The 25202-nt window shown below is 32.9% G+C and overlaps 4 protein-coding genes across 8 annotated transcripts; 2 read left to right on the top strand and 2 right to left on the bottom strand.

Moving 5' to 3' along the window:
* On the top strand, positions 974-7917 carry LOC109331290 (DExH-box ATP-dependent RNA helicase DExH16, mitochondrial). Of its 2 annotated transcripts, XM_019565695.1 has the most exons (16): positions 974-1046; positions 1548-1671; positions 1875-1996; positions 2096-2286; positions 2638-2778; positions 3016-3138; positions 3632-3709; positions 4097-4265; positions 5027-5139; positions 5291-5371; positions 6004-6069; positions 6209-6273; positions 6405-6450; positions 6531-6647; positions 7448-7539; positions 7620-7917. In XM_019565695.1, exons 1-16 carry the CDS (start codon positions 989-991, stop codon positions 7726-7728), a joined length of 1695 nt encoding a protein of 564 aa, XP_019421240.1. In that variant the 5' UTR covers positions 974-988; the 3' UTR covers positions 7729-7917. The 2 variants fall into 2 exon arrangements, with proteins under 2 accessions (XP_019421240.1, XP_019421241.1); XM_019565696.1 differs by lacking the exons at positions 7448-7539; positions 7620-7917 and having other exon boundaries at positions 6374-6450; positions 6531-6608.
* On the bottom strand, positions 8693-10611 carry LOC109331291 (pentatricopeptide repeat-containing protein At3g22670, mitochondrial). Its single transcript, XM_019565697.1, has 2 exons — positions 10234-10611; positions 8693-10146 (listed from the first exon to the last, which is right to left on the bottom strand). Exons 1-2 carry the CDS (start codon positions 10585-10587, stop codon positions 8869-8871), a joined length of 1632 nt encoding a protein of 543 aa, XP_019421242.1. The 5' UTR covers positions 10588-10611; the 3' UTR covers positions 8693-8868.
* Positions 11448-14556, bottom strand: LOC109331292 (serine/threonine-protein kinase HT1-like). 4 transcript variants are annotated; one of them, XM_019565699.1, is made up of 8 exons: positions 14298-14556; positions 14117-14157; positions 13399-13757; positions 13044-13165; positions 12671-12879; positions 12408-12582; positions 12070-12204; positions 11448-11941 (listed from the first exon to the last, which is right to left on the bottom strand). In XM_019565699.1, the coding sequence occupies exons 3-8, from the start codon at positions 13715-13717 to the stop codon at positions 11735-11737; spliced, it is 1167 nt and encodes a 388-aa protein (XP_019421244.1). In that variant the 5' UTR covers positions 13718-13757; positions 14117-14157; positions 14298-14556; the 3' UTR covers positions 11448-11734. The 4 variants fall into 4 exon arrangements, with proteins under 4 accessions (XP_019421244.1, XP_019421246.1, XP_019421243.1 ...); XM_019565701.1 differs by lacking the exon at positions 14117-14157; XM_019565698.1 differs by lacking the exon at positions 14298-14556 and having other exon boundaries at positions 14117-14242.
* Positions 19037-23179, top strand: LOC109331822 (protein tesmin/TSO1-like CXC 2). Its single transcript, XM_019566559.1, has 10 exons — positions 19037-19143; positions 19220-19371; positions 19470-20130; positions 20695-21146; positions 21255-21329; positions 21750-21930; positions 22015-22110; positions 22187-22253; positions 22396-22543; positions 22623-23179. Exons 1-10 carry the CDS (start codon positions 19093-19095, stop codon positions 22963-22965), a joined length of 2226 nt encoding a protein of 741 aa, XP_019422104.1. The 5' UTR covers positions 19037-19092; the 3' UTR covers positions 22966-23179.

Raw genomic sequence — 25202 nt, 5'->3', positions numbered from 1 at the left:
CAATTGGGGACTACGTATGTATATATATAAGGAAAGAATTACGTGAACATTCCATGGATGACGTGTGCCATTGCGTTGGTACTTGTCTCAAAATAAGATCAGTCATTATAGACGGTTTTTTAGTCTAATTTTGAGTTCACATCTCCAACTATTTTTGACCTTCAAGTTCGGTAATATACATGATTGAACTAGTTCGTAAATCTAACGAATTGAATTGTATTTTCGTTTATCTAACAAGTTTTAAGTTCAATTTGTTTATCTAAAAATTGAAATGATGATTTTTTCTACCAAAAAATGTTGATTTTGTTAATGTTGACAACGCATTCTCCTTTAATTTTAATGTAATCTAATTCTATTGTAATGTGGACTAAATATAGGGAAGGTTCATGGCATAGGGAAAACAAAGAGAAAGGTTACACATCATACAACTAAGAGCAATTATAGTAGGTATTTTTAAGGGAATAAAAATATTTTTATTTTGTTTTCTATTGTCTCATTCTTTTTCTCTAATTTTTGTTTTTAAATAAACACAATTTTTAGTTATTCTTAACTAAATGAAATGGAAGAAAGATAAATGTTGTACGAAAAAATGTAGATATAATGAGACTAAATAAGAATAAGAATGATGTTTGACATTTTGAGAAAAAAAACATCTTATTTTATGAAAAATTATAATAAATTATAAAATAATATGTTAGACTTAAATAAAAATGAAATTGATTCATTTCTAATAAATTTTAAAATAATAAGTTGGGGCGCATGCACTAGGCCCAGTTAAGACATTAATAACCCAATAATATATGAAGTGGGTGAAACATGCAACAAAAGTAAGGATTAATATATTAGTATGAAAATAAGTTGAATTGAATAATTATAGCCCCGAAAGTGAAGGTGAATATTGGAAGAGAGTGAGATTCGGAGGTTCAGAAAATTGAATTATATTATTTATTTCTATCTAACTTTTCACTTTCTCAACACACATTTTCCTATGGCTTCTTTCTTTCTTCGCCGTAAATTATTATTCTCCTCTTCTTCTTCTTCTCTCGGTTTGTTCCTTTCATTCCCTTTTCTTTCTTTCTTTTTTCCATTTTCCATTTCCACTTCACTTTGTTTTTTAGGGTTAGTATACTCTCTATCGTATTGGTGAAGCAGAGTTAGAAATGAGCATTCTCATAGCTTCAAACTTGAACTACTTGTTAATTCTTATATTATTATTAAGTATTGCTTGTACATTCCCAACAATGCCCTATGGGCATTTGTTAGCAAGATGTTTTTAATGCTTTTCATTTTAGGATTTCTTAACCTAAGCAATTAAAATGAGTAATGTTGTATTGAGGAATTAAAATAGTGGGTTTAGTTTCTCGATACACATTTACCTCATTTTAATTGCTTACTTTGAGGTTAACAAAACGGTACATTTTATTGGTGTCTTTATACCCAATGTGCACGTCTTGCAGCAATTTTTGTATTGTCTGGATTCCGAGCTATCCTACCTTTGTTGCTTGTATGGTGTTGATTATATCTCATCGTTCAAACTGCTCATTCAGGTAATAAGGAGCACTTTTGTCACTACTTTCGATCCAACATTGAATGTTTAGGTGGTGCCTCAAACAAGGTACACCCGTATAGCAGCTATAAAGGTGCCACCACAAATGATTTCACCGACTTGACGTAAGTATACATGCTTTGCAGCTATTGAATGTGTTGTACTATATCAGTTTGGAACTAAAGTTGTTGAGTAAACCGAGATTTAATTATTAACCTTGTCAACTACACGTGTTGTGTACAGCAGCCTTGACACTGGTCATACTTGTGTCATATTAGTTTTCATTCTATGGCACAGAATCCTGATGATTGATTATTGTTTGTTTTAGCTGCCCTCATACATGGTATCCACTGGCCCGGAGGAAACATCGCAAGGTTATCCTGCATGTTGGTCCCACAAATAGTGGTAAAACTCATCATGCTATGAAGAAACTTGAGTCAAGTGCTTCTGGTAAGTTGCTTCTCCATTTTTGCTGATGATAAAGGTTAATAATAACGAGGGAGTATGAAAACTTTGTAAACAGGCCAAGTGTTTTTTTGCACTCTGCAGGCCTGTATTGTGGTCCCTTAAGATTGTTGGCATGGGAGATAGCAAATCGGATGAACAAGGCAAAAGTTCCTTGTGATCTCATTACAGGTCAGGAGAGAGATGAAATTGACGGTGCAAAGCATAAGGCTGTTACAGTTGAGATGGCTGATGTAACATCTGATTATCAGTGTGCTGTTATTGATGAAATTCAGGCAAGCCGACTTTTCATTTTGAGATTCCTTCTTCATATTATATACAAAATATCTCTGGCGAATATTTTTGTTTTCATTAGAAAAGGTTAGAACTTCTAGGTTTTCATTTCTAAAAAAGGTGTTGGACTCTTGGTCCTATCTTAATCATGTCAATCAGTGATTCAATCGCAACAGACTATTTTGGAATTAAAATATTTTTTCTATTATTGAAGCATGGCTTTGTGCACTTTGTTAGTCCGTATTCTATATGTTGTAATTTTATGAAAATGCCAGCTTATAGACTTTTCATTAGTATGCTTGTTATTGTAACATATTTTCCCTTGTAACCTTTATCTTTCTTTCTGCATTCAGATGTTGGGGTGTAATAAAAGGGGCTATTCATTTACACGTGCTTTACTGGGAATTGCTGCTGATGAACTTCACCTTTGTGGTGATCCAGCTGCTGTTCCCCTTATTCAGGAGATATTGAAAGTTACTGGTGATAAAGTCGAGGTACTGAAAGTTTTGTTTTTCACAATTGTAAACAGTCACCGAGATCAAATCTTTTCACGGGGGAGGGAAAAGGGGGCATATATATTAGACGGATAATTTCTTAAGCCATATTGTAATTTCATTACTGTGAATTTGCCATTGTGGTAAGAATCTACTGGGCCCTTATCTAGTTTATCATGTTTTTATTACAATGTTTAAATCTCTTATTCATAATTTTCTTCTTCTTGTGTGCCGCAGATTCAATTTTATGAGAGACTGTCACCTTTAGTCCCTCTGAATGTTCCTCTTGGATCCTTCTCTAATGTAAGAACGGGTGATTGCATTGTAACCTTTTCACGTCGCGATATATATAAACTGAAGGTTAGCTTTTACATTTTTTTTTTCAATTTAAGTTGCATTGTTTCATATATTTATTTTTGTTTCGTTTTATGCTCAAACTACTGTCTTCACTCATTATCACTGTTATCATTATTGATCCCTTCCATTTTTCATGTTATATAGTTCTGGTGGATGAGGTCAACACATTTTTTTTTAATAAAAGTGTTTTAAAATTTTGAACTTTAATGAAAAGGATGTTAAAATCACAATTTAGCAAATGAGTAAATAACTTCAACAATTTGTTTGTGATGCAGAGTTGGGCTTAAATCATTTAAACAATTTTGTACTCAGTGCCTTCTTTTTTTCTCCATTTTGGTTAGCAGAAAAAGGCAATGATTCTTATAATGATATTTTATCTCATATAAAGGCAGACTGCTGAAACTCATTGTGAATTCTGCCAATTCAATTGCATGTTTCATGATCTAGTATTTATGCAGTGGACTAACTAGTAAAAGATGACATTTACATTTCTCAGAAGAAAATTGAGATTCATGGAAAGCATCTTTGTTCAGTAGTTTATGGTTCATTGCCGCCGGAGACTCGAACAAGGCAGGTGTGAGCTCCCACCTCTCTCTAAAAAGTTTTGGTTTCCCCCTTGAAACAGATAAATTTGTTTCATGGGGAATGTGATCTTTAAATATTAAATTCTACATTACCATACGAAAACTTGTTCCATTTGTTTTGTTCTTTGGTGAACTTTGTTTTTCTCATTCATTGACAAAAAATTTCATGCTGAACATTGCCAGTTTATGTGGTTTCACTGTTACTTTGTTGCTCTGTTTGGAAATCCTTTCCCTTCTTTCTTATAATTTTTTTAGGTTTACGTTAGTACTGCTTTACTTATCGTTATATGTTGATAAATGTTATGTTTCCCTTTTCCTTTGTTTTGTATGCCTACACTCGAGGATTCACTGAATTGAAATGCTCATTAGGACTGCAGGCAAGCATGTTCAATGATGAAAGTAGTGAGTTTGATGTTCTTGTGGCCAGTGATGCCATTGGAATGGGTCTTAATCTAAACATCTCTAGGATCATATTTTCTACGATGAAGAAGTTTGACGGTTTTGAGACACGGGATCTAACTGTACCTGAAATCAAACAGATTGCAGGTAGCAAGAAATTCATATAAGCAGATTGACCTTGTTTTGTAATTTGATTAAAAGGCTAAAAATACTAATTTATTCTTTATTTAATTTTTAGGTTTCAATTTGGTTCTCTAATACAAAAGTGTTAATTTAGCCCTTAATTTTTGATGTTTTTATTTTATTTTTCCCTTCTACCATAATAGTGTTTGAGTTTTATCAGAATATACAAAATGATTGTTGGGGTTCCTTTCTAATCATCAGAAACTGGTTTTTACACCAAAAATTGAATATTTTCGGCAACTCTTGTCTTTCCTCTTTTATCTCCATCTTCATATTTATCATCCCTGTCCTTATAATGCTCTAAATTCCAACGAAAAACCATAATTCTGGCTATTAGTAAGACATCTCTGACGATAATTTGATATAGTCCTATGAGAATCTAACACTATTATGACGAAGTGGTAAATTTGATAAACATTAAAAAGGTAGAGGATTAAAGTAACACATTTTTTTGTTGGGGGTAAAATTGAAACCTAAAAATAAGATAAAGGATCAAAATAGTATATTGTCCTCAATAGTATTTTAGCCTATATACCACTGATATTTGATGTTGATTTAAACTTTATTTTTCACGGGGATATATTTTTACTTCTAATAACTAAGCATGTCACTCAGGTTTTACTTTTATATTAATATGTTTTATTAAAATGTGGAGGCTTGGAATATGTCCCGTCTATTTGGATCTGATGTTATTCTGGGGTTGCCTTGAATGCATATGCTTGCAGGGAGAGCTGGTAGATATGGATCAATTTTTCCTGTAGGAGAAGTAACATGCATAGATGCAGAGGATCTACCCTTGCTCCATTCGTCTTTGAATGCTCCATCGCCTATTTTAGAGGTACCCTTACTTCTGACGACTTTATGATAAGTATATAGCATGGATGAAAATGAAAAATAGAAAGATTCTAAAAAGCACTTTCATTGAAACATGGTTTACTTTATTTCAAATACTTAAATGATGATTTATGTATAATACTCATTCTGTGCAGCATGCTGGATTACTTCCTTCCTATGATCTGTTGTATATGTATTCACGATTACACCCGAACAATGGTTTCTATCAAGTACTAGTAAGTTATATCTGCCTGTTTTTTCATGCCCTATCTACCATTCTGTCATTGAGTGGTGTAGTCATCTGTAAATCATAAGTCATGATTTGTTAATTATATAATATATATTATATATATCCGACAAATGTCTTCTCGGAAAAATTACAAATCTGACTTATAGAGGTTATTCATCACAATTAGTAGGTCAAGAGGCAGTTTATAAACAAATACCCTCCCTAATATACGCAGACTCATGTAATTGAAGGAAGCATGCAGAGCTCTAGGGAATTATTATCAAATCTAAAAATAGTTGCAGAAAATGAATATCTTGTTTCATTTTTGGGTTTCTGATAATTGAATTTGTAAGAGACAACTTTTCAAGGGGGAGAAAGAGAAATGCCCCCCCCCAAGTAGTGGTATATTCTACTGTTAATTTTCTTTGGAATGTCTTAGACAATTAAGGTCACAAAATTCGATTGGAATAAACACCTCATTTTTTGAGCTTTATTATTTTAGTTATAAACAACTTTCAGTTTTTATTGCATGGTGACTTGAGCTACATATTTCTAATTGGACAGATGTACTAACATGCAAATGCATTATTTTATTATTTCTCAAACACTCATAATTACTATTTTTATTTTATATTGCAGGAACACTTCATTGACAATGCCAAATTATCTGCAAATTATTTCATTGTTAATTGTGATCAACTATTGGTATGTCTTTTAATCTTTAATAGTTGCCTTGCCATTGAACCACGGAAAAGTCACGCCAATTATATCTTGCTATTCAATAATTATATCAGCTGTCAAATACCTCCGTAATCATTTAACTGTTTGCACATGGTGACACTAGAAAGTGGCTGCTGTTATCGATGACTTTCCCCTTCGATTGCAAGAGAAATACCTTTTTTGCATCAGGTATTTTTCTTTTCAGAACACAAATTTTTATAATGCAATACCCAACTCTAGATGAATAAATAAATAAGAGTGTCTGTATTTTATATCACTTACTTTTCAGTTACTTGTTAACTGATACTTATAATATTCAGTCCAGTTGACATGGATGATGAGATTTCATCTCAGGGCCTAATACAGGTAATTGTGATGTATTTAGTATGAAATACATTGATGTTGATTTGAATGGACACAAAAATGATGCAACTTATGATGAACAGTTTGCAGAGAATTATGCAAAGAAAGGCCTTGTTCAGCTTCGAGAAATATTTACACCAGGGACACTTACTGTGCCAAAGACACCGGCTGCTCTTAAGGAGCTTGAATCCATCCACAAGGTAAAGGTTTTTTTTCTTTCTTTTATCTAATATTTTTGTTCACTTGAATGGTCTAGCAGAGGGCAAGCCTTGACGCATCAATAAGATAGCCTTTTGACCTAGTAGTCAATTAATCATGTACAATTTCATAACTTCCATTACCATTTTAACGACCATGAGCACTGAACATATTGTCAATATTTTACTTCATATAGTTTGTTGGAAAAATTTAGAGATCAATGTTTTGTCAATAGACATGATTTATAATTGAGCATTATGGCCTCGTTCAATTATGTAGTTAACCCCACCTAATAGGACTAAGGTTTGGTTGTTGTATAGATTGACGGAAAATGTTAAGAAACCCATCTTGTCTTGTGTGTTTGGCAAGGCACTTGGTAGCTTATAAGCTGTTAACTAGTTTTCTTTACCAAAAAAAGCTACTAGAGATACATAAACAAACATATAAGCATGTCCTTTTAGGTAAATTTAGGTATCAACTAGCTGACCAACTAAGGATGTGTTCGGCAAGATCCTTAAATGATTAAGAAGACGGACGACGGACTTATTTGACCAAAAATAAGTCAGTTGGCTGCATTTGGCAAAGGAGCTTGTTAGTGTATATTTGATAAGTCACTTGGAGGTAACTTATGACTTATAAAATCACTGACTTATTTTATTTTACACCTATCAACTAGCTTATAAGCTAATCTTACCAAATTATTCCCCATTTAAATCAGCTAACTTATCAGCTTTAAGCTCCCGACTTTTTACTTTTAGCTTCTGAATTTATATGCAATTTTTATTTGGTGGCAACACTGCAGGTGTTGGATCTCTATGTTTGGTTGAGTTATAGATTGGAAGAATCCTTCCCAGACCGGGAGTTGGCTGCATCCCAAAAGGCCATTTGCAACATGTGAGTGTTTTTTGTGTGTGATTTAATGTTATTTTACCATTTTATCCCTGTACTATCTATTTATCAATTTGATTTCATAGGTTGATTGAGGAATTTCTAGAAAGACTCGGTTGGCAAAAGCCAATTGCATCAAGGTTGCCTTCACGTAAAATGTCAAGATTATCCCAACATATGAGGCGATATTTGTGACTTTTATGATAAGTATTATATAAGCTTCACAAAATTAGATCATATTTGTTGTATAAATCTAGGTTCTTGAGTTCTTTATAACATGTATTTAACTATTAATACACATTCTGCAATGCATCCTTTCAAGGATGAAAGAAAATGATCATTGGTTTATATTTTTTTATAGTTGAATAATTTATTTATTTTTCATTTTTAGCCAGAGTAGAAGGGAATTGATATTTTTCTTCCTTTGTTAGGCTCACTAAGGTAAATGATTAAGATATATGTAAATGAATAAATACTTATTGAGTATAATAGTGCATATGTTGGAATCTACCCACATACTTCTCTTCATTCAAGAGAAAATGAACAATGATAAAAGAATGGTAGGTTCATGGAAGTTTTATCTATCTAAATTGTTTTTATAAACATTTATAATGAGGGTGAGTGTCGATGTAAGGGTAAAATAGTTTGTCTTTTATCTTAAAGGTTATGAGTTTAAATCTTGGAAACAGTTTTAAGAGTAAAATTGCATGCATATATCATTTTTGGGTGAGAGAGCCCTTTTTAACCCTTATAAATGCATATCAGAACTGAAAACAGGTGAGGTAACTCTGGTCTATATGGTTTGAGTATGAAGAAAGCATGGATAAATCCAGTTACAAAACGCACAAATACTCTAGTGACATGAATGAAGAGATAAAATTGACATTATGTAGATCACAGGGTAGGGGATAAAATGAGGGAGCAGTCCCAACATGATTTTTAATTCCCATGCCAAAACCACCAAGTGTTTGACATCTCTAGAATAGTAGAATCCATTGGCATAACCTTGTTTCAATTCCAAACTTTTATTGAACAAGTGAAAAAGTGAAAAAACGCTTATTTCTTTGTTTGGCAAAACTCAGCTCGGGTTTTTTTAACTACCATTCTTGTCAAACTAATTTTAAAATGTTGATCACTTCTCAGATAAAAAAATAAACTCGAAAACACAATTTTGGTACGAACACATTTCAAGAGTTGATTCGAATGATACAATCCAAACATTTATGCTACCAAAAAACTAAAAAAGTATCCAAACATAAAAGCTCACTTCTGATGATAATAAAAAAAATGAAGGCCACAAAACTCATCATTGAATTCAGTTTTACAGAGTGAGTTCTAAGCTAACACTGTATGTTTCTCTGCAACGCGTGCCATCAAACTCTCCACATGCGCTTTCTCTTTTACCATGCCCTTGGACTCAAGCTCTGCCACTAACAGTTTGAGTGTGCTGTCCTTTGGAGTTAATCCCTGCAATACCATATCTTCAAAGAATGAGCAAGCACCATCAAGTTTCCCACTTTTACACAGACCGCGCACCAAAAGCGAATAAGTTCCCACATCCGGGCTCAAATCATTTTGGGTCATGTGAACCAACAAAAATTTGAGCACCTTCATTCTCTTCTTCTTGCAGCACATCTTGAGCAATGGATGATAAGTCTCAAGATTCGGCTTGCATGATACCTTTCCCATTTCCTTAAGCAACCTAAGAGCAGTCTCTTCCTTAGAATGTAGACAAGCAGTAGAAATCATAGTATTGTAAGTCACGACATCGCGCACAAGCCCTTGTTTAGGCATATCATCAAATATATCACATGCATCTTTAAGCCTGCCAGCTTTGCCGAGGTTGAAAATCAATGCACTATAAAATGGAGTGTCAGCTACAATGCCATCGATCTTCATTTTCTCGTACAACTCCATAGCTTTACTTAGGTGCCCTGCTTTCCCTAAAGCAAGCATCATATTAGTGTAAGTCACAGCATTAGGGTTGCAACCATTCTTTTTCATCTCCTCCAAAACTTGATAAACTTTCCGGAAGTCCTTGTCGCGGCAATGTGCTTCAATCAAACTAGTATATGAAAAAACATCTGGGTTGAACCCGTGTTCCTTCATATCCTCCATTGTCTTCAGGGCCATGTCAAATTTTCTAAGTTTGCACCACCCATGTACCAAAATGTTGAAAGAGAGAGAGCTCAATGGAACACTAGTCTTAAATTCCAATAAAACATTGTGCGCATGTTCAATACTATCTCCTTTCACCAAAGCATCCATGAGCACATTCAATGCCTTAGTGTCCTTGCCAACCCCGTAATCATCCCCCATTCTTCGAAACACTTGTATAGCTTCTTCATGTTTATGATTCTTGGCAAGCCTCCTCATAACCTTAACCATTGTATCCAATGTCACATATCCTTTTTCAAGCCTTGCCATTTCCTCAATCAACTCCCACATAAGATCATATCTTTTCATTTTCCCCAATATATCTACCATGTAATTGTAGAGTTCAGGAGAATGCACATAACCTGTTTGAGATTTTGCCCATTTGAAAAACCCGTACACCGGGATCAAATCATTGTTGAACCTCTTGAGGATCTGCTGAACCAAACCATCTGATACCTGAAAATAACATATGAAATGGGTCAAGCTATTCACAAAGTATTGAATCTCTACTCGTTAAATACTCTATCAAGCTCATATCTTTACCTGAAAAGCATGGGTATCAAGTGCTTGAGCAAGTTCCTGAAAAGAGGAATAGCGTTGTTTTGTAAGAAGAGTGGTGAGTGATTGAACATTGTGGTCAAGGTTGGAACTTTGATAGAGGGTTGTTGGGTTAAGAGGTTGTGAAGGGTTGAAGAGATGTGCATGGAGCCAAGGAGCAAGAGAAGGAATAACAAAGTCATCGTGATCAGAGGAAGGGATAGATGAATCAGAGAAGTTAACCCAACAAGGGATTTCTGGTGAATCAGATACAGATAAAGTACAAACAGAGTTCTTGTTTATCAGAAAACGCTGGAATAAGGCATTGGAAGCTGTGGTTATTCGAACCTTGGAAACCATTTTGGTTATGGAAGAAAGAAAGAAATAAACTATTCACTATTCTCACTCAAAACCTAAAACACTATAAACCCAACTTTCCAATTTTTGTTCCGTGTTCGCATGGATGCAATCTTGTTCTAGCCGGTAACATGAAGCTATGTAAGTTATTGACTAACTCTCCTGACAGCTTACGGAAATAACTATGTAAGTTATATATGACTAACTCTCTTGACAGTTACGAAAATCAAACATATACCATTTGAAATTAACTTTCATTTACTAAAACTATAATAATGGACAACTTATAAATTATAATAGACTCCATATCTTCATGGCCTAAAATTAAATAAGTTAGCTACCCAACTAAAATAAATATATTATGTTATAAAAGCCAATAATATATTTGCATGTTCGGTTATTTTTTATTTTTATTTTGGTTTCATATTTGTTTACTCAGTTTTCAAAAAGATTGAAGTATTTTGATAATGTTCAAATACGTATTTATTAATATAAAATTTCGGGGCTTAGCTTAAGTAAAATATTTTATAGTCGATGGAGATTCAGCTCAATATATTAACTCTGAATATATATTTTTTTTACATTTTTTCTCTTTAAAATAGATGCATACAAGCACAATTTGAAACCTTTAAACGACACAAATGTATTTAAAATCTACTTAAACTCTATTTGGCACAACTAATTTTTTTTGGAGAGAGAATTGTATTATAAACTACATTATCATATAGAACTCCTATTTGGTTATACAAAATTTATAGAAATGGTTACTTTATTTTTTGAACAAATCTTTTGGTGAAAAGGAATTTTGTTTAATTTCTAATTACAGGGTTATATTTGGTTATACACAGAAGAAGCCAGTACTAGCAAACATGGAAACAAACACTTAGATATTGTATTGTATAGCCTTTTTTCAATCACAAATGAAACCAACTTTCCACACTAAATACAACATCTAAGAAGTAATGAATCAGTCCCTTTAGCCAAAAAGAAAAGAGACAGTGATAAAAAGTATTTCCCTTCCTTTTCTTTTCACAAACTCCTCAATCAGGAAAGGGTGCTGAGATATAAACTTGCAAGACCATAAAATACCATTTGTCAGTTGCTTCACCTCATCTCTCTTAAACATCATATTCCATAACTGGTTCGAGATTTAAGGACCGCGTGTCGGGGTAAAACAAAAGCAACCTGAAGCCTGATCTTCTGGTATCATTCCACCACCTTTGCTTGTATCAAGTGCTTCCAGCATTCTCACCACCTCCACCATTTCTGGACGTTTGTTCGGATTCCCGTCCCAACATTTCCGCATTATATTCACTAAGGCACTTGGACAACACCGCGGCATTTCTGGCCGTAAATTCTGTGCCAATATACAGGTAATATGAAATCCATGATTCTATGTACCACATACAATGTTAAATTAAGCAAGCAAAGCATACATGTTAGGATCAAAATGGTCCAAAATAATAATTCGTGCAATGAACTTACCTGGCGAACAACTGCAGATGACACATCAGCAAAACTTAGATCTGGGTAAGGCATATCACAACAATAAATCTCCCACAAGCAAATACCAAAACTATAGACATCGCATCTCCTGTTATAAGGCTTGCCATCCAGAACCTGTACATGACATAATGCCAAGATCAAAGCTAAGCGCACGAAGTGCCTATCTTACCATATCATCGTGCATGCATGCAATTAGTAATAGAAATAGAAACACGAGAAGCAGCATGTGTGTGTATATTAGAAACCAAGAGAATACCATTTTTAATATTCAGACAATCCCAATTTTTATTTTGTTATTTTCCAATAAAACGGAATACCTCGGGTGCCATATATCCAAGGGTTCCAGTTTCACCAGTCATGTCACTTGGATTCATAGCTTCAACACGAGCAACTCCAAAATCAGCTATTTTCAGATTCCGATTACCATCTAGCAGCATATTTTCGGTTTTCACATCACGATGAACAATCTTCTTTGAATGTAGATAGCTAAGACTGCATATTGGGGAAAATATATATTATTTCAATAAAGAATTAACAGTTTTAAAATTCCAATGGTGGATGTAAAGGAAACAGGACGCACCCCCTGGAGAGGTCCAAAGCCAGCTGAATCACAATCTTATAAGCAAGTTTCTTCCGCCTATTTCTTATCAAGTATTGTTTGAGTGTGCCACCAGGGACAAAATCAACAATAACACAACATGCCCTGGAAGGAAGAGAATCTTGAGCAACATTCGAAGAGTTTTTTGAAGGGATCTTCAGATTTGAAGTGCCCATTGAAGCTCCAACAAACTGTTGCAAAAATGATAGCAATAGAATTACTAAACTGAAAAGAAAAGGAAGGGACTCATAAAAGTTTGTGTGGACTCATAAAAGTATCTATAGCAGCCACTTCATTCATCAACGTTGTCATTAGTTTAAACAAATAATTGAGGATGAAGACTATGAATTTTTACTTTTGTGACATTTGGGTGGTCAAGTTTGTGCCAGACAGCAACCTCTTGCTTAAAAGATGCCCGTAAAGCAGCAGTTTCAGCAGCAGTGGCAACACCATCCTCACCCCAGTCCAACACTTTCACTATAAAGTTCAACATAACAATACAGTAGTTATAGAAATTATCTCTTCACTATGCACGATTCTCTCATATCCAAAAAGGATAAAAGAATTAGCAAAACAAGACAAATGTTACTTCTCTCATATTACAAGCATCTCGCAAAAATATCGTTTCTCTAACAAAAGATAATGTCACGGGGAATGAATTTTGGCAAAACACGCCCGCTTGTCTCCGGAGAAAATAAAGTGCAAAATACCTGCAACATCTCGGGTATCATATGTGCCCCTATAAACAGTACCATATGCTCCATGAGCTACAATGTATCGTAAATCCAATTTGCTCAAATCAATCTCCCATTCTTCTTTAGGCCTTTTTGTATCAATGCTGCTTCTCGACCAAACCCGGCTTAAGTGCTTTTCAAGTTGAGCATCCAAACTCTTCAGATCAATTTTATCAGCTCTGAAAATCATATCTTTACTGCTCTGGTTTCCGGCGCCCTTCATCTTTGAATTCAGAGCTCCTACTGCTTCCAGCTCCCTCTTTGGTGTCCTAACTTCTTCACTTTCTGAATCCATCTTGTTAACACCCAAATTTGACAGCCTCAAATTCTAAAACCTATTTGGACAACCAAGATGATAATAAAACAAATTTAAAAATACATAAAAAATCAACTGCAAATTTGCAATTAAAAAAGGTAAAATATAAGCATATATATATATAACGGAATCTTCCTTTCTGTATATTCTGCCTACAAAATTGGTCTTTCACTCATACCCACAATTTTCTCCAATTTTATTGACAATGTCAACTTTTTTTTTTTTTAATTTGACAATTTCAAATTGAAAAGGTAATAGCAGAGTATCGAAAAATAAGGATATCAAAAAACGAACCAATATTCGAACAATATGAATGACTCATAAAAATCAATTTTTAAGATAAAATAATGAAGGGGAATATATGGAAAAAACACAAACCTTGAATGCAGAAACGACTAAAGAAGCAGCAGAATAATCAACTGAAGAGAGGAAAATTCAGAACCACACGAAGTAATAGAGAGTAAGAATTAAGCTAAATAAGACATGGACGAAAAAATTGACCTTTTTTAATTAGAAAAATAAAATAAAAAATAAAAATAAAAAGTGGATGCATGAATACCTTTGTCGCATTTTGAAGAATCAATCAAAGGCTTTGGCTTTTGATAGAAGAGACAAAGTAGAGATTGCATAGGGTGTCATCATCATCATCATCATCATTATCATCGATTTTGAGATGCAGAAAGGAACTGAATCCGAACAATGCATGTCTCAATAAAATAAAAAAGTGGTTATCTTTACTTGTTTCTGAAATTGGGAAATGAGGGATTTTGAAGGAATTGAAGAAACCTAAAATATGAAAAAACAGCGGTGATTATCAGACAAAATCGCATTTGCTTATAATAATATCATGACAATAATAGTGCAATACTACAATTTTGTCGTCACACGTGCAAAAGCCCTATCACATTCTGTCATTTCTTCTAGTACCATCAACGAGTATCATCTGTACATACTATTATGTTTTAATATGTAGGCTTGTTTTTTCTAATAAGTTTTGTTCTTCATCTAACTTTAAATTTTTTGTCATCGTAAAAATCTAACTTTAAGGTTGTCACAATGTCAACTTACAGGAAGCTTTTGGCGTAATAGGGAGGCATCAATCCGCCAAGTCTCAAATGGTGTTTCACTCTTTATTTAAGTCTATTAAAGTGTTTTATTTTATTATTTTTGTTTTTAAATTTTTTTTTATCTATGTATTAATATATAATTGATTTGGATATTGAATGAGACATGAGGACAAGTCTTACATTCAATAGCTTTCTAATGATAACATCTTTAATTTTGCAGACATAACAATATATTAGGCTTAGAAATTCAATTGTTAAAAGTAAAATATATTAAGTAGGCCACTAAGATGGCATAAACTTTTAGATGGGGCCTAAATATATTTGCCCATGTTGTATATGGTTATGTAACTTTTGATAACAAGTGCTGTTAACAAAATTGTTAAGCAGATAAAGATGATTTCTAATGGACAAACAAGTTTTTATTTTTAACTGGATCAAATATACTATTACATATTATCTTTCAATTAGAAACGTTTATGTCCTTATTTGATTCTTTAAAAAAATTACAAACCCGTTCAAGAAAAAACAAAGCAAAATATTCGAAACTTAGGGCAATATCCCATTGTGGTTGTGGATAAATATTCTCCTATGAGTCACTTTATATATATATATAAGACGACATATTATTTGAGCTGAAGCAAGTGTTTGGTTATTTGTATCAACTTTTTATATTGAATATTGACATTTCTTAATAAAAAATAAGTAAAATAAAAATTAGGAGGCCCTTGTTCCCTATTATGATAGTTTGATGGAATGTTATTGTTAATTTTTGATGGAATTAGTTATAAAAAATACTAGTCTAAATGTACTTGTATACTCCTGAGTTGGTTATGGGTTGTCGCATTTTCCCATGTATTCTGTTTTCCATGGAGACATGGAGTACTGTATTATTGACTTCTACTTTTAAAAATGCAATCAAGTCAACAATTTTTGGTTTAATAATGACGAAATCAATCACACGTCAATCAGAGCACAAAGTTAACATGGGTCAGATATGAGGAATGGGTATCACCTGCCAAAATAATATAAATATATTAAATGTTATATATTTTATAATCCATGTATTCTTCTATGAATATACAAAATGGATAATATTCCTCAGTATTAAAAAGAATCATTATTTGATGTTAATTTGATTTATTTTATTTTCTCCTTTTCTATACAAAGACGATAAAAAAGAAAGTCTGTGATAAAAAATGAATTTAATTTTGATATACATCGTGTGTAGTGATCCTCTCTTTGTATGATATTTGAGCTTTTATTAGTTAGTATTATTAACCTTGAATAGGGTAGTTAGTATATTAGATAAATGATGTAATACCAACAAGACGTTAATCTAGTGGTGTGAGACCTTACTGATTCCTCAAGGTCGAGAGTTATTGTTGGAAGAGTGAGTCACAAATTACGAAAGAGATGAGTTTCTTAATCAAAAAGATAAAAAAATATCATTAGTAGTACCAAGAAAAAGATAAATAAGCTAATTGTGTTGGACCAACGGATCACTAGTAGATCAAGGTAACTCGATGTACATCCCAAATTTATAGCATTATAACACAATAAAATTACATAATTAAACAATCAACAATAAAATTACATTATCATAAAATATTATAAATATTATTGAACAACATAACTTTTCCACTTTCATTCTAACAAAGGTGCAGAAATGAGGTCTAAACTTATCAAACAACCTAAAATTGAAAACAGTACAAAAGTTTTATTTTAATATTGAGACACATCTTAAGTAATGGAGAGAGAAATGACTTTTTCCTTTATAGTTTAAGAATAAAAAATGTAATTTCATTTAAAATAAAAATGATATAAATATTAATGTGTTGTTTTTACTTTACTTTTTCACTATATTTTTTTCTCAATTAATGGAAAGGAGTCCTAATCCATTCTATATGACCAGTGGGTCAAGTGATCCACTAAATGGACGATATTACTTTCTCTCTATTTTTAGTTTTTTATTTATTTCCCTGAAATATTTATTGATCTCGAAATCGAAAATCACAAACACAAGAGATAGGTGGTGAATATTTTATAACAGAATGTCAGAAATATCGAAAAGTCCATGTTTAAATGTTACATAAATAGAAAAAAGCGTAAGAGGTTAAGTTGACTATGGTCCATTTGTTAGGTAATTTATCTAAAAAGACCAATAATGCATTGTGGGAATGTATAGTATAATGTTTGCAACATGTGACAGACAAAAGTATGCTTGTTTCCCAAGTAGTCAACACTCAACACTATGATAGTAAAAGACATTGAGACCCTTGAGTATTATATGGTTTATATATAGTATTAATATTAACTTGGATAGGATAAATCACGTGACCAATACCTACCTTCATGACTTCCAAACTTTGGGACCACTTGTCCAACAAATATTAATAATGACCTCTAAGTTTGGCACCCAATCTTTTGAAACATAAGTATAAGGACACAAGGTAGAGGCACTCATAATGAATATCTTAATTTTGCACCTCTACCTCTACCACACATAAATGTACATTTTATTATTATCATGCCGTACTTGTGAAATATATTCAATTCAGAACCGAATCAACTTCATTCATATATTATATTCATGTTTCGTAAATTCATTGTGTAAGAGTACATTAATGAGTACAAAATATACAAGTGGATGAGAATAGTTTGATTATGATTATTTAGCCTATCAAAATATACAATAAACTTCTCCATTAATAAAGAGACAAATGCATATTTTCATACTTGTTTGTAGTGACAAAAATATAATTATATTATAATCAAAATGATATATGTGTTATTAAAAATTGTATTTTCTTTTGTTTTTTTTGAAGTATTTGTCTCTCCATTAATCGAACATAATTAACGTTATACGTGTTCCAAATTTGCGTGTGGCATAGTAACAGTAGACTACTCCCTTTTCAAATTCGGCGCGCGCCAAACATAGCTCAGTGCCAATGCCACATATCCTCTTACCTTATCTTAACGGCTACACCCACCAGAGATTACGAATCTCTCCTTTTACCTTTCTTATTTTTTCATTATTTTTTATTCAAACAAAAGGAAACTCTTAATCCCTTTCTATTTGCTATTTTTTATTATTATTTATTAAAAACAAATTATCTATCCGTTTTTTATTAATTGTCATTTAATATTGTGATAAATAAAATAATAATCATAATCAATATATTCATCCTACTTAAATTTGTGCAATTATTTCTCTATTTTAATTCATCACTGTAATAATATATTACACATTATATATTTTATTAACAAATTGAGGTATTCTCGTGATTTTTGCTTTTTTGGTTGGCCCCGACATTGTGTAAATGATTGGCTAAGCCTGTGAAAGATTTTAATACTATCAAATTTGGCTCCTACCTCAATGAATTCTAACCTTATGATTTAATTAATCATGATTTTCATGAAATGAAAACGTCTTATAAATGTATATATAATGAAATTAAATATTGAGTTTCAAGTCCCTTCCAAACTATTAAAACTCATGAAAATATGATTTGGTAACATATACAAGTAATATTTGAGCTAATTAAACTGGTCATAATTATCTTGTTAATTGCTTGTTGGAATATGATGATGATTGTTTTAGGTACATTGGTCATGATTGTTAAACCTATCTCTGCGTCTTTTTTTTAAACCCATAATTTTGGTATTATAATTGAGATGATACACATTTATTTTGTATTTATCACCCCCTTTATTATAGTTTATTTGTTTCTTTTTATACGGTTACTTCTAGATTTTAATTTTGACTATTTTGTCACCCCTCTACTATATTTTTATACTAATTTTCCTACTCATAAGAAAGATAAAATATGTCACAATAAAATACTTTATTTACTAATGATTGAATTATAAGTAATATGTGTCACTTTTTTTTATGGAAAGTAAAATTAGTAGGAAAATATATCAATACTCTTATTAAACCAATACGTAGGTAGTAGAATGATAAGGGAGAAATTAATATTGTGATTAATTGGATTAAATAATAATTGGGAATAGGAGTAAAGGGAATAAAAGAAAAAGAAAAGTGAAACGGTAGAAGAAGAAAATGTGTCTGTGGAGAATGAAGAGTATAAAGTAAAAGGTAAAGGGGTTAATAGAGAGACAGAGGATCCATCCCTGGTGATAAGTGTTAGTATACGTTACTCTTTTATTATTATTATTATTATTAAGAACAAATAAAGAGAGACCAAAACAGAGAAGAAAGAGAGAGAGAGAGAAAAGTGAGTGAGTAGTTCATTATCTTCTTCTTCTTCTTCTTCTGTTTCTGTTATGGACACACCAGAGAGGAATCAAATGAACGCTCCTCTTAATCCAAACCAGGTTCATTCCTTACTCTTCTTCTTCTTCTTCAATTTCCATTTTCCATTTTATATAATCATTATTCAACTGCATGCAGGATTCACCTCTATTCAACTTTATCAACAATTTATCTCCTATCAAACCTTCTAAGCATCTTCCATTCACTCACACTTTCAATTCACTCACATTTTCATCTCCTCCATCTCTCTTCACTTCACCACATGTCAACGAATCTAGATTCTTAAAGAGGTATACATTATTCCATACCTCCTAGATCTGCTACACCGCAATTAATTATCTATTATATATATCTCATTTCTTATGCTTTACCTATTCTTTATCACCAGGCACATCTCTTTACACACACCAAAGACTAACGCTTCAGCTAAACATGTCGACAAAAAATATGCAAATGAAGAGGCTCTTCCGAATTCAACCGAATTACGGCAAAATACAAAACAAGGGATTCCCATAGCAGACGATGCAATCGAGTTACCGCAGTCCTTAAAGTATAACTGTGGTAGCCCTGGCTATGATTCAACGTTTTGCATTCATGCGGCTAACGGCCTCTTGGAGTTGCCTAAGGAGCCAGCACTGGATGTTACTTGTGTTCAGGAAGAAGGATGTAAAACAGATTCAGTTCAGAGCGAAAGTCCTCTTCGGGGAACCTGTCCAATTGACCCAAAGAGTGAATTTCCGGAATGTGGTTGGGATGGTTTAATTCCTGATCACACTGATCTGTTGATTTTTAATTCGCCAGATGAAGCCAGAGCTTTTAATAGCCTATTTCAGAAACCCTTGGACTCTTCGACAGATTTAATGTCTCTGTTACCACAATCTACGGTTGTCAATATTGGCCACAATGTGCAATTTATTGATTCAATCGCTCCTCGTTCTGAACTTGAAATTGAAAATCAGCATTCCCACCCAATAGCAGCCACAGAAACAGACCATGTTGTGGACAATGCTGCCATGAATAGCAATCCAAATGAGAAAACGGATGATGAGGTAGGGAAGTGAAGTCTCTTAGTTTTGTAGTGAATTATGTCTACTACATATCTTTTTGCTCATGTAATTGGATGCTTTCATGACTTATGTCAAATGCATGATTTTCTAAGCTATGTTGCATACTTGCATTGATATATATATATATGGGTATGATCAATATGATTATAGCTACTCATGCATACAAACTAAGGATACAAATGTTTTTTTGTACAAAAAAATATTCATCTGTAAACAGTGAATTTTCCTGTAAATGCATAATGCTATAATACACCATAAGTCATATACATATAATAATCCTTTTGTTGTGGTTTGTACTGAAGTTGCGATTCTAATTCAAGCAAAATACTGTATCACTGTGGTTTGTTTCCAGTGATTACTTTGTGAGTACATCATGGCAATAATATTTTAGAATGCTGCGGTAAGGTACTTTGTTAGTACTGTGCATTTTTCTGTTGTTTATATATATTTGAGACTTGATTTTTCTGTTTTTATTTTTATTTGTTTTGAGAATGTATTGATTGTTGAACAAATGATCACTCTAGAAGCATTTTTTATTGTGTTAAGCTTGTTTCCGTGATGCACCGTGGTCTGCGGAGGCGCTGTCTCGATTTTGAGATGGCCAGTGTGCGACGGAAGAACTCAGATTATAATTCAAATACAAGTTCCAGTACTTTACATTCTGATGGGAGGAATGTCGCTGATGATAACCAACTGGTTCATACAAAACACCACAGTGATTCACGGAAGTGCATTTTGCCGGGAATCGGTTTACACTTGAATGCACTTGCTACCTTAAAAGACCACAATGGCATAAAAACTGAAAGGTTGTCTTCTGGAAGACAACTCAGTCTGATTTGCTCCACTTCTTCATTGAAAATCTCTACAAGCCAAGAACATCATCATCTAGCCCTGGGTGATGTATCATCTGAAAGAGAAATAGATTTGTCAAACAATGGTGTTCAACCTGATGAAGATTGTCGTGAAGATCTCAATCAGAATAGCCCCAAAAAGAAAAGGCAAGTGCAGTTGTTGCTTACCATGCTTATGTTTGATAATCTCCATCCCATTATTTTATGTTTTTTCTTTTCTTCATTACCTGATAGTCACCCAAATTTAATTTGCAGGCGTAAGTCGGACTCAGCTGGAGAAACCGAGGGCTGCAAGCGTTGTAATTGCAAGAAATCAAAGTGTTTGAAGCTGTAAGTTGAAAGAATGTTCTTTTATTTAGTTATTCTTTTATTTGTAGGATGCAATTATTAGGGTACTAAGCATATGTTGCCACATGACCTCTGTTAATTGATGTTTTCGAATTACCTGTAAATTCTAATGTGTTAAGTTTATTAATCTTTGATGCAGTAATGCATCTTTAATCTTGAAATTATAATATTATTCAGTAAACATCCTTCAACCAATGTAAGCTAAGTTGTTTATTACCTTATTCTCTAAAATTTTAATGACTTCCACCTTTTGTCATCTGTTTTTTATGTCCTGTTTATGGGTTATAAAGTATTGTCTATTGCACTCCAAATCTTTTCATAACATGAAAGCTTGAGAAAGAAAATAACCTTACTTGCTTTAAAACTAAACTCTTCATGCTTAATTTTCTCTATTTTTACCAGTTATTGTGAGTGCTTTGCTGCTGGGGTCTACTGCATTGAACCATGCTCCTGTCAGGATTGCTTCAACCAGGCTATTCACGAAGATACTGTTCTTCAGACTCGCAAGCAGATTGAGTCTCGTAACCCTCTTGCATTTGCTCCTAAAGTCATCAGAAGTTCCGAGTCTGTTCCTGAAGTTGGGGTGAGAAAATAAATTTTAACTTTGTATTTTTTATCATGTAAATATAACTACATTTATTTTGTTTTAATCGTTTTCTTCTCGCAGGATGATCCAAATAAAACTCCAGCTTCAGCACGACATAAAAGAGGATGCAACTGCAAGAAATCAAGCTGCCTAAAGAAGTATTGTGAATGTTTTCAGGTTTTCACCCTACCCATATCGTCATGTATGCCTCCAAGTTCAGTGATAATACTAAAATGGTGATTTTCTTTTGAAGGGTGGTGTTGGTTGCTCCATTAGCTGTAGATGTGAAGGGTGCAAAAATGCTTTTGGTAGGAAAGACGGTAAGTTTCCCTGTACATAGCAAAAAGGCAGTGGCAGTCACAGTCTATCTTCAACATTTTGTTTGTTTCATGTGGTGATAAATATTTCTTTGGTAGTTTGGTTAATTGGTTTTCTTGTCAATTCCTTCCTTTTATTGTTCAGGCTCTGCTCTTATAGAAGCTGAACAAGAAGAAGAAACAGAGGCAGGGGAAAGGGGTGTGGCTGAAAAAGATTTACAGAAAACTGAAATTCAGAATATTGAAGATCATTCAGACTCTGCTCTTGTCTCATCACCATCACTGCGTTCCAGGTTTGATGTGACTTTTTGTTAGTCGAGACAGTAATATTGATTCCCATTGTTTACACTTATTGTTTTTTATGTGCAACAGGTCATTGCTTCCATTGCCATTTTCATCCAAGGGAAAGCCACCTAGATCTTTTGTCACAACTATCTCCGGTTCTGCATTGTTTGCCAGCAGCAGCCAAAAGCTTGAGAAACCAAATTCTCTTTGGTCTCAATCTAAGCATTTTGAAACTGTTCTGGATGATGAACTCCTAGATATTCTCAGCATTGATAGCTCTCCTGTTGTTTGCGTCAAAACTTCTTCTCCGAATGGTAAGAGAATCTCTTCTCCTAAATGTGGCTTGGGACCGTCTTCGAGTCGCAGAGGTGGCCGAAAGTTGATCTTACAATCCATCCCTTCATTTCCTTCCCTCACCAATCAGCAGTAGAATGCTGTTATTTTTTCTTAGTAACTTAGCCCCTCATCCCTTCCTCCTCTTTAATCACCATGTTTAGTTAGTAGCTGCATAACCTATGCTTAGGTTTGTGCATATTGAGCTTTTGTTTGACTTTGATAATAATATGTCGTGTTGCTAAGTGATGGTTATAAACTTATAATCATTCCCAAGATTAGTTTTTATTCTTTAAGGTATTGTTTTGGACGATTCCATTAATCAAAACTTAATAGATTTGTCTTCTACATTATTTTTTGTTTTTTAAGTTAACCCCATAAGTATTTTTTGTTTCAAATAGTCCATCTTGAAGTTCTTTTCAATTTTCAAATTGTGATTTACATTGTTTATGTTGGAATTGTCTTCATATAAGATGTGTTGGATTAATGATGCTGGGAGACAAATTAACTTATGATAATTTTACTAATTGAGAGAAATCAATCTGTTCTGACCTGAAGATCTCAGATTTTTTTGGAGGTCTTTTGATCAATCAGGGCCACCTTATCAAAATGCGTTCGTTTATTATAATTTTATTTTTGTTTGTGACTCTAGGTGTTTAATTTGAATTCTTTATATATTAAAAAGTAATATCAATGCCGTATAAACATAGACAGAATGTACTTGTCAAGAACTGTATTATAATGTATAATGGAGCTACAGTGTGGGCTTGACTATTTGATCCACAACAACACATGACAATTAACAACATTTGACTCCACCGAATATCCATTATCATATTCCTATTCCACCATCTTCTCATAATAATATCACTAGAGGGAGTTGTTTTGAATAAAATGCTCTAGTTATACACTTTTTGAGACTAAATATGTAATTTCTATCATTTAAAGATTAAAATGATGAATAAGTATATTATTAGAGACTAAATTGATTATTTACTCATTAATCAACATATCCCGAATAGTTTCAAATTTTAAATAGATACTTAAACTTTAAAAGTTTATAGGGGATTTCCTTAATTATTTAGTCATTTTTAATGGGATCTTGGGAATTCCCCTCCCTAAAGATGTTACAAATTGTTTTTTGTCCTCCATATAATTATAAGTAAAGTGATATATCCCTACCACAAATCAGCTTAGAAAATATAATATGAAGTTTGAGCAACCACCTTTCTAGTTCTAGATTTCAAAGATAAGTATATAGTTGGTGGGTGGTGGGGTTGTGGTGGCCTACGAAGAGCTTGGTAATTAAGAAAGGTAGATAATATAACATGAAGTTTCTCACCAAAAAAACAATATACGCAAAAGTAATCAAAGTATGGAGTGAGATCACACCGAGTACTCTCTCATAAAAGCATCTCACCAATGTTAGGTAGTCACATTCAATAATAACTCACCAATTTAGAATCTTCAATATTTCATTCATAAACAACTTATATATACCTCTATAAGCGTTTACAAAACTAAAGAGTTACCTTATTTTTCAAGGAATATTTATTTATTACATCTTGGACATTTTTATTAATTTACACTAGTATCATGGACACAAGTATATGTTATCGTTATTCTCTTAGAAAATTACATTTCATCGAGGGATTTGACAAATATATTTCATCAATTTTAATATCATTTGATAGAGAAACTCTTTTACATTATATTGTTTTTAAAAATGTCAATTGGGAACATGTGGGTTGCGACATAAAAATCAAGGGTGTCACGAACTTTATTATCCAAGCTGGCAGGAAATTGTACATACCCTTTGACTTTGTTTATTCGAACTTTAAATTCTTTTATTATTATTATCATTTCAGGTTATTGTTTTTATCTCTGCTTTGAATCAAAATCATATATTTATATAAACTTGTGGTATAAGACATATGATGTTATTGTGGTATGTGTCTTTTGTTGTTGTTTTTGTTACAGCCGACAAGGTAGAATATCTTAGCAACATCACACTTTAGAAACAGTAAAGTAAAGAATTTGTACTTTTGCATTTCAGAGAAAGAGAAGAAAATTACAATAATGTGTTTTAATGCAATATTTGCAGCTCAATAAGGATATCACTCTTACATTTCATCATTCTGGGCTTTGTTTCATTCATCCAACATTCCAACCTTGTTCAGCTTTTTGTGATTTTCTTAACACCCCTTTTTTAAAGTAGCCACTGATATCAAATTGTGTGAGCATCTGAAACAATAAGTTCCCTCCACTGATCCAATTTGGCAGGTAATAATACAATATATCAATGTTTGGTTTAAAGAGTTTCTCTTTTTATAG

The sequence above is a fragment of the Lupinus angustifolius genome, chromosome LG17 (assembly GCF_001865875.1).
Source record: "Lupinus angustifolius cultivar Tanjil chromosome LG17, LupAngTanjil_v1.0, whole genome shotgun sequence".
Classification (NCBI taxonomy): domain Eukaryota; kingdom Viridiplantae; phylum Streptophyta; class Magnoliopsida; order Fabales; family Fabaceae; genus Lupinus; species Lupinus angustifolius.
Note: the sequence above shows the minus strand (reverse complement) of the source record. Positions and strands in the feature narration are given on the sequence as shown.

Bases quoted from the DNA above. Each gene is read 5' to 3' on its own strand.
- LOC109331291 (XM_019565697.1), bottom strand. From the start codon at position 10,587: ATGGTTTCCAAGGTTCGAATAACCACAGCTTCCAATGCCTTATTCCAG. The intron at 10,147-10,233 runs GTAAAGATATGA...TGTTATTTTCAG, and splicing joins TTGATACCCATGCTTTTCAG to GTATCAGATGGTTTGGTTCA.
- LOC109331290 (XM_019565695.1), top strand. From the start codon at position 989: ATGGCTTCTTTCTTTCTTCGCCGTAAATTATTATTCTCCTCTTCTTCT. The intron at 2,779-3,015 runs GTACTGAAAGTT...TGTGTGCCGCAG, and splicing joins TTACTGGTGATAAAGTCGAG to ATTCAATTTTATGAGAGACT. The intron at 3,710-4,096 runs GTGTGAGCTCCC...TTAGGACTGCAG, and splicing joins CGGAGACTCGAACAAGGCAG to GCAAGCATGTTCAATGATGA.
- LOC109331292 (XM_019565699.1), bottom strand. From the start codon at position 13,717: ATGGATTCAGAAAGTGAAGAAGTTAGGACACCAAAGAGGGAGCTGGAA. The intron at 13,166-13,398 runs GTATTTTGCACT...TGAACTTTATAG, and splicing joins TGATACCCGAGATGTTGCAG to TGAAAGTGTTGGACTGGGGT. The intron at 12,205-12,407 runs GTATTCCGTTTT...TGTCATGTACAG, and splicing joins TTGGATATATGGCACCCGAG to GTTCTGGATGGCAAGCCTTA.
- LOC109331822 (XM_019566559.1), top strand. From the start codon at position 19,093: ATGGACACACCAGAGAGGAATCAAATGAACGCTCCTCTTAATCCAAAC. The intron at 21,330-21,749 runs GTAAGTTGAAAG...TATTTTTACCAG, and splicing joins AAATCAAAGTGTTTGAAGCT to TTATTGTGAGTGCTTTGCTG. The intron at 22,111-22,186 runs GTTTTCACCCTA...TTTCTTTTGAAG, and splicing joins AGTATTGTGAATGTTTTCAG to GGTGGTGTTGGTTGCTCCAT.